Raw genomic sequence first — 8437 nt, 5'->3', positions numbered from 1 at the left:
ACGCCAGCCGTGTCGAGTTGGGCGAGAAGGCGACCGACTTAACCCAATTGCTATGGCCCTTGAGCGTCGACAGGCAGGCGCCGCTGCTCGCGTCCTAGATCTTGACGGTGCTGTCGAACGACCCGGACGCCAGCCGTGTTGAGTCGGGCGAGAAGGCGACTGACCAGACCTAATTGCTATGGCCCTCAAGCGTCTGCAGGCAAGCACCCTATTTCTCTTCCATAGCTATTGCTATTGTAATCTAATTTAGCTCTTCTTTTTTAAAAAGATTTCTTATTAGGCTTTGCGTTGGGCTAAATACCAGCGCGGAAGCATATGCTTAGAGAGGGCTGTTCTCTATTGCTGACTTGTGAGACATAATAAATTGGCACGCGTCTCTAACTAGTTTATTTAATCTAGTTGTATTTGTTCTCCTCTAGGTGATGTTAATATTTTATTAATAATACAGAAGAAACTTGTAGATTACCTTTACAAGAGCTTCTAATTTTGCTATTGCCACTACCCCTTTTGACATGTTCTTGCAAAGGCTAAGAGCCTCTAGCTAGTAGAGGTATTGCTGTCTTAGAAAGTTGTTAACAGTGCCTCTATCCCATAGATTGACTTTATCCTCTGAAGAAGAGCTAGGATTCCAGTCACAGAGGTGATCGATCCAGTAGATACATGAGTAGCGTGATGCTGCCAGTGGATCTGGGTCTGGTGCCTTAACCTGCTTGGCTGAATATCCTAGCGTACATAGACTGTACATATCTTGTTGGAGCGTCTTAGACATAATTTGGAGCGATCTAGAGAAGATGGACTAGTGAACACTTTTAATCCCGCACGGAACTAGGTCATGTCTTGCTTCCTTAGATAGAAAATCCCTAGCAGACTGGTAGATAAAATAAACATTCTCTTCTCTTATTGTTAGGAACAAGCTACACATCTTTATAATTGCTGCAGTATCTTAATTTACGTTCTAGACTTGCGTCAGCAAGCTAAATAAGACATAAAGTTCCTGCAGGTAGAGTGGGCAATACGTAGCGAGAACTGTAGAGAGAACCTGTTAGCACAGTTCTAGATATTAGCGCTGCAACTGTTTAATTTTCTATATTATCTAACAATACACGTTCTTTAATTCTGTTAGCACTTCTTTAAGGATTATTAGTACCTCCTAGGCTATTGCCTTCTTTAGCTCTTTAATAACAAGAGATACCTAGAGAAAAGTGCTATTAGCCTTTTATTACATTTTCTCTTACATTAAATTATAGAGGAGTTAATTATGTTTAATTCCTTATAATTTTAAAAGGTAACAGTTAATATACGCATTAATAGCACAGGATACTTGTGCAGCGTTTTTTTTAAGCTTAAGACTTAGCCTAATTCTAGAATTATTAAGCTATAGTCTCTACTTAATATAGGCCTTATTGTAGCTGCTAACAATCCACTTAGCACAAGAAAATACAGAAGACATTAGGACAATAAAATTTACTAGTTTTAGTAGGTCTGTTTTACATTTGTTAAGCGCGTTAACAGTAAAATACGTGCTGTTTAAGCTTAGGTCTTATAAGATATTTATAAAGATCTTAGATAAGGCAACCTAGGCATTTGCGTCCTTAAAGAGTGCTTTGCCTGCATAGTTGTGCTTCTCCTGGATATGCAAGACAAGCAATGGCTGCTAGCTAACAAGTAAGTACAGTAGGCCTTGCAGCACAGCTGTGGCATTGTTAATTTGCGAGTCTGTAGCTTAGTAGAAGAAGTAGAATAACTAGAATGTCTTAGGCATTAACTTGCTTAATTTATTAATAATGCTGCAGAGTAGCATTGTCTTGCCTTTGCCTAGATCACCCTTAATCTATAGCAATTAGCTCTGCTTGTTGTCCTGCTATTATTAGAAGTTAGAGTTTTTAAGGATCTAGAGGTACAAGTCTTCTAAAAGTCTGCCCTTAGTCTCCTTAATACGCTTTTTGTTATTACTAGAATTAGTAAGACATAAGTCTTGTATGCACTTTTAGATATTGTAGAACTTGTCTAGAAGCTGAGCAAGCGCACTTGTTATCCCCTTACTATAAATAGGGAGTATGTAGACATTAAAAATACCTAATAATAAATATGCTCATACATGACTATCATGGTTGAACCACATTAAGAATCACTCTAAACTATACCATATTAGTATTGTTTAAACTATACTATGTTAATTATAGTGTTAAACTGCGTTAAAAACTGCGTTAAGAACTATGTTAAGTAAATATACATTAATTTAAGCGTGTTAGCATAGTTACTTGCTTTAATACTAATCTATCCTACCTGCTCCTTTATCTACAACACTAAGAAGAGTTTCTTAAAGCTTTAGATTAATTAGTAGACCTATTCTGCTATCCTAGACTAGCTTAATGTGCCTCTGTTATATCTAATTGCTAATACACTTAATTATCTTAATAGTAGTGCATTGCAACTGTAATCTGTCCTATAAACAGGTCCTTTAGGCCTTAGAGAAGGTCTGTTCTAGCTCTAATAATTCTACAGGGATAGAGAGAATAGCTATAGCTATATAGCTAAGCCCTAAATAGCTGCAACACTGCTTAGATTAACACTACTACTTAAAAAAAGTAACTTTGTCTTTTAAATTAATAGCTAGGCTATTAATAAAGCTTTTAAAGTTGTTATCTAGCTATAAACTAATAGTCTTTACTTTTATCTTTTACTTTAATAACATAAAGACGTTCACAGGCTTATCTAGCTGTCTAGTTAATATACTAGGTACATTATCTAGAGCTAGAGAAAAGCCTAGTTTACTATTAAGCTTAAAATTATTTACCTAGATTATATTAGCAAGTTTAATAGCTAGCTCTACCTACTCTTCTAGCTAGTTCTAGTGTAAGTAGGCAGCTTGCTTACGCAGATTAAGTAGTATTACAGTAGTGTATACAGGTGTCTCTCCTATTTTATTGTAGTATTTGTTAAGTATATACTAGCCTATGTTAATAGCTTAAATTATGCGTTTATTATAGTTTTTAAGTAAGAAGTAGTAGTTCTACTAAACATAAGTACTTAGCTCTATTAAGGGGAACTAGATACTAACCTTTTTTTTTTTATACTATGTTAATAGAAGATCTATAAGCTTAAGTAATTATGTAATTAATAACTTATTCTTCTTTATGTATAGAGTTGCTAATGTAAATAGCTCTAAAAAGTAAGCAGCTTTTTTAAAAATATTTTAATTATTAGCTTAAAGCTAATTATTGCCTAGAATGTCTTTATAGTTAGTTATAAAGCTCTTAATCTTATTTATCTTCTTTAAAGCTTATATAATAACCTAATACTAAGAAGACTATTATGTCTAATTATTAATCTTAAGACATAGACTAATAGCTCTGTCCTAGAGACCCTAGTAGATTATAGAACTTTAGAGCTAGACTGCAAGATTATAAAGCTTGCGTAATGTAAGAATGTTTTTAACACTATTAAAGTTCTTAACTAAGATAATGCTTATATTACTACCTTACTACTTCTATTATTTACTTTGTCCCTTTATACAAGGGCGCTCTGCTTTAGTTTGTTTATAATAAGAGGTAAAGACACTTAAAAACTGCGTAAAAAAAGCTTCTCTAGCAACACTAAAAGCAGTCTTAAAAGCAGCAATAAAAGCTTCTTAAAAAGACATAAAAAGAAAAGCTTAAAAAAAGAGATTAATAATATAAGTAATATAATAGACTTAATAATGCTTTGCATTAAAGTTAATCTACTTAGATAATTAGCTTAATAAGTGCTTAATTAAACCTATAACTAATGTTGTATTTACGCTTTAATTACTTTAATAAAGCTTTTAAACAGGTATTATTTAATATTGCATTATTACCTATATAATAGCTAATCTAGAATATAATATTATATTTTCTAAAAGTATCTATAATAGAAACTGCTTGCTGCTCTCTAGAGTAGCTGTTATGTAGCTCTAAGAGCCCTAAAAGTGCCTTCTAAAGCTAATAGTCTTAATTAACTTATTATGCGTAAACTATAAGCATTAAGTAATAATGCAGCAATGTCTAGAGGTCTAAAGAGATGTAAATAAGGCTTATAGCAGTTATTATGCTAGTAGACAGCTACTCTTAATAAAGCTTATAGTTTACTACAATGTATTACATAACTATAGTTTACATAGTAATTAGCTTATCCTTAATAGCAGAGTTATAAGTAAGGTAGAGTTGCTCTAGTTTCTTTTATTTAATAGCTAAAAAAGGCACTTTATAATAAGTAAGTAGTCTTATTAAAGCCTTATAATAGGCTTATTAGTTAAAACTACTTTATAAAGTGTTTATTGCAGTAATAGAAGTATAGATAAATAAAATAAACTACTAGGTGCTTACATAAGAATAAGTCCTTAAGGACATTAATAACACTAAATGCTTTACCTTAACATAGGTAATAGTGTTACTAAAATGCGTCTCCTCTTAGCTAGGACATATCTTATAAATGTATAGCCTCTTCTCTTTACTTTATTATTTATAACCTAGTTATAGTAAAGCTAGGCCTTTCTTTAGTTTATAAGTAAAGATAACTTAATAGAAGTTAACAGGCTTTGTTTTACAGTCTGTAGTTGCAGAATTAGATATCTCTAACTCTAAAGACAGTATAGGCGACATTTAAAGAGGTGTGGGATTAAGATGTATAATAATTTTAAATAACTAAATAGCTAAAATAAATAAAGGCAAAGGTTTTAAAAGCTGTAGTGTTAAATTATATTCTAAAGAAAGTGCTTAAAGTAACTTACATTCTGTATTAAGGTCTTAATAGCTATATAAATACATTAAATCTATAGACGTAATAACTAATTAGTAGTAACTACTGCCTAAAGTATAATAGTCTGCCTGTGATATAAGAAAGAGGCGTTTCCTAGTTTGTTGTTGCCTATAGGCATTAAGAGCTGTATCTCTGCATCTAACATGTAGATCTGCTAAGCTATTAATGCGTTTTGCGGTTAAACCACATTAAGCTAATAGACTAACCTAGTTTAGACTTAATACCACAAAACCGCAGTTAGATATAAACCAGGTTTAGAACCACGTTAAGGTGGTCATGTATGAATATGCTTTATCTTTTTCTAGCTTAGTCTAATAGTGTTCTATCCACCACAATCACTCCTTAACGCTAAATTAAGATAGAGGGTCTCCTTAAAGCGTAGAGTAAGAGATATTAGTTATCCTATAGATTTGTTGCCTTAAAAAACTCTTGTCACCTAGTTACTTACTTTTTTAGGAGAAAAATTTAACTAAAGCTAGGGCGAGGAGCTCTTGGGGCGTCCAGCCCTAGGTAAACTATCTGCTTTTCTAGAAATCTAATTCCTATGGCTTTGTTGACTTCTTTGTCCTGTTTAAAGTAAAGGAAGTTGTAGATACATCTGATAAATATACGTAGCATTGAGTCGCACTGCGGTACCAGTGAAACATAGAGTTAATAGAACGTGAGAGTTCGGCGTTGTTCTCCTTGTTGATACAAACTTAACCTATACTTGCAACAACATTGACTTTATTCAACCGCTTACGCGACTTGTAATTTTTACTACTTAAGCTAACTAGCTGACTGGGATGTTGATTACCTGGGGATGTTGATTACCTGGGGATGTTGATTACCTGGGGATGTTGATTACTGATTAGAACTCAACACCCTCATCAAAACACGTGTTTTCTCGCCATCCACACTGCCAAAATGGATGCCCGTGAAGAATCTATTTAAGCAGCCATCTGCGATTTTAATGCTGGTGTTTTACCAAGTCAAAGAGCTGCTGCAAGGGCATACGGCATCCCGCAGTCGCACGATTTCAACGCGTCTACACAGCAGACAGAACAACCGCGATAGCCACGTATACCAACAAAGATTGACTCCAGAGCAAGAGAACTTCCTTGTACAATGGATACTTGAAGGAGACGCACGAGCTTTTCCTCCCTTACACGCACGCGCACGAGAAATGGCGAACCGAATCCTTAGGATGAATAGGGACAACAGGCCTGTGGGCAAGCATTGGATGGCTGCCTTCCTAAAGCGCAACCCACGCGTCACATCTGTTGTAGGTCGAAAAATTGAGGCAGCCCGAGCTGAGGGAGCAACTCCAGCACAGATACGCGCATTTCTTAAGCTCTTTGAGAGGGTTCGTATGAGGCTGGGCATCCAGGCTGAGGACACATGGAATATGGATGAGACAGGGAAGGCCCTTGGTGTATGTGCCAACACCAGAGTCCTCGCAAGTAGTCAGAAGAAGAAGGCTTACTATCAGTCTCTAGAGAATCGTGAGTGGGCATTAATAGTTGAGTGTGTGTCAGCCACGGGCAAGAGACTGCGCGCTGCGGTCATTTTGAAAGGGAAGAACCTGCAGAGTACCTGGTTTCCTGCGACAATACCTGACTAGCTATATACAACCTCTGAGAATGGCTGGACATCAAATGCAATAGGAGCTGAGTGGCTGAGACGCGTGTTTCTACCAGACACGAAGCCTGGAGACGATTGTTAGAGGATGCTAATTCTAGATAGCCACGGCAGCTATATTGACCTGGAGTTCCTGTGGGCCTACAAATAGAATAAAGTCTATCTTCTATTTCTACCTGCTTATTCTTCTCATGTCCTGCAGCCTCTAGATCTCTCAGTGTTCTTAGTTGTAAAGAGGTTCTACCGGCAGCAGATCCAGGCTCTCTTGTATCTTGATAACACAGCGCCTGTTAAGAAAGAGCGCTTTATTACAGCCTAATATTAAGCACAAGAGAAAGCAATTACTGAAAGAGTTGTGAGAGCAGGATGGGCTACTGCGTGTATCTGTCCATTGAATATAAGCGCGAGTAGAGGCTTCCTATTCTAACACGTGTTTATAGGGGGCTGCTTAAAGAGAAAGCAATTGCTGCAGAAACAACACATGTTAGATAAGCGCGTGTAGAGACTTCCTATTCTAACACGTGCTACATACTTATGTCTTGCTTGCCTTAAAATGTGATCTCCTATCAAATGTCCGCAGGAACACTGCGCACACTAGTATATTCCTATTTAATAGGTTAGATGGCGAGGTAGTAAGACCTAAGTTAGATTCGACGGAGGTTACAATTTTGAGGGTGTTCGTTTGGTTGGACACAGTCGAGGCAAAGTAACAGGATATGCATGCCTACGTGACTACCATAAGGCATCTGTATGTCCTACTGTGTTGCGAGTAACTGGAAGGAAGGAATAAGGGTGTAGGTGCAGATTTCTTATGAACATGAGTATCCGCGCATGTGCTCGAGGACATCGCGGTTTCCTAACAGTAAACCTGTGTTTACTATGTAGTTTATCTTGTTTCGCTCCGTCTTCTCTTCTTCTCTTCAAGCCTCTCACCCACCACCACCACCACCACCATAATTGGCTGTGAGCCCCCCCGCAGTCATACGTTCTCATACCCCAGCATCCTACCAATTCCTAGTCCCTTTCCCAATCATGTTCTTGTCTGAAACTCTGCTGACCTGTGCCAATAGATCAAACCACCACCGCCACCACCACCAACCACCGACAGCCGTAAGCCTTCCCGCAGCCATACGTTCCGATACCCTGGCAAGATCACAACACTTCTCTCATACCCCAGCATCCTATCAACCTACCAATGCCCAGTCCCTTTCCCAACCATGTTCTTTTCTGAAACTCTGCTGACCTGTGCCAATAGATCAAACCACCACCGCCACCACCACCAACCACCGACAGCCGTAAGCCTTCCCGCAGCCAGACGTTCCCATACCTTCGCTACCCCACAACCCTACTATGATACCTCAGCACCTGACTACCTATCATTCGAAACGCCTTGATCCTTTCCCCATTTTCTACATCTTTGGACCTTTGCTAACTCTTGACATGCTACAATACAGTCCAACAAAAGTATATTTCCATTTCCAACCTGCTGGACCAACCCTATCGTCTGTTTCCCCTAGATATATTTGCTTATGTAATCACAGTGGGCCGAAAATGCTACAACTGCGGCAAGCCCGGCCACCTGGCACGTGAGTGCCAGGCCAATCTCACCTAGGAGGAGGAGGGCCTGGCGGCGGTGTGCCGCTTCCTGGGGGCGGCAGCTGTAAGCAATAGACAATACGCAATCCCTTCGATGATCTTTGCTAATCACGAATGCTATTGTATAGATCGCCCAGCGCGACCGCCGCGGCGGTACGTTGTCCCATCCAAGTTTTCCCCACCCGATCGTTACCGTTCTATCAATACCCTTGCGTCGTCGTTCTGTCTTCGTTCTCACCGTTCTCCATGTTCTCAACGCTTGTTATCGCAACTGGCCTATAACATACCTGCTTTTCCGTTGAGCACTGGGAGGGCCATTGTGTAGGTTTGCTAACTGTGTCATGTAGGTTCAAAGTTCTTCAACAAGCGGGGGGGGCGGGGCGGCAAGGCCGCCAAAAAAGCCAAGAAGGCGGCGGCGGCGGCGGCGGCGGCGGCGGGTGCT

General features: G+C 38.6%; 2 protein-coding genes across 2 annotated transcripts; one reads left to right on the top strand and one right to left on the bottom strand.

The window, feature by feature from the left end:
* Window positions 1-5321: 5321 nt before the first annotated feature.
* Window positions 5322-5474, bottom strand: BDR25DRAFT_236732 (uncharacterized protein; the record flags this gene model as incomplete). The annotated part of the gene is made up of 1 exon (XM_033685560.1): window positions 5322-5474. A coding segment is annotated over one exon (153 nt), but the record flags the coding sequence as incomplete, so codon positions are not given.
* A 1742-nt stretch (window positions 5475-7216) lies between these two features.
* BDR25DRAFT_395715 (uncharacterized protein) lies at window positions 7217-8437 on the top strand (the record flags this gene model as incomplete). The annotated part of the gene is made up of 8 exons (XM_033698391.1): window positions 7217-7250; window positions 7285-7439; window positions 7470-7644; window positions 7700-7905; window positions 7941-7985; window positions 8012-8059; window positions 8124-8292; window positions 8343-8437. Coding segments are annotated over 8 exons (927 nt in total), but the record flags the coding sequence as incomplete, so codon positions are not given.

Source organism: Lindgomyces ingoldianus (assembly GCF_010093535.1).
Source record: "Lindgomyces ingoldianus strain ATCC 200398 unplaced genomic scaffold BDR25scaffold_33, whole genome shotgun sequence".
Taxonomy (NCBI): domain Eukaryota; kingdom Fungi; phylum Ascomycota; class Dothideomycetes; order Pleosporales; family Lindgomycetaceae; genus Lindgomyces; species Lindgomyces ingoldianus.
This window is presented reverse-complemented; position numbering and strand designations above follow the sequence as displayed.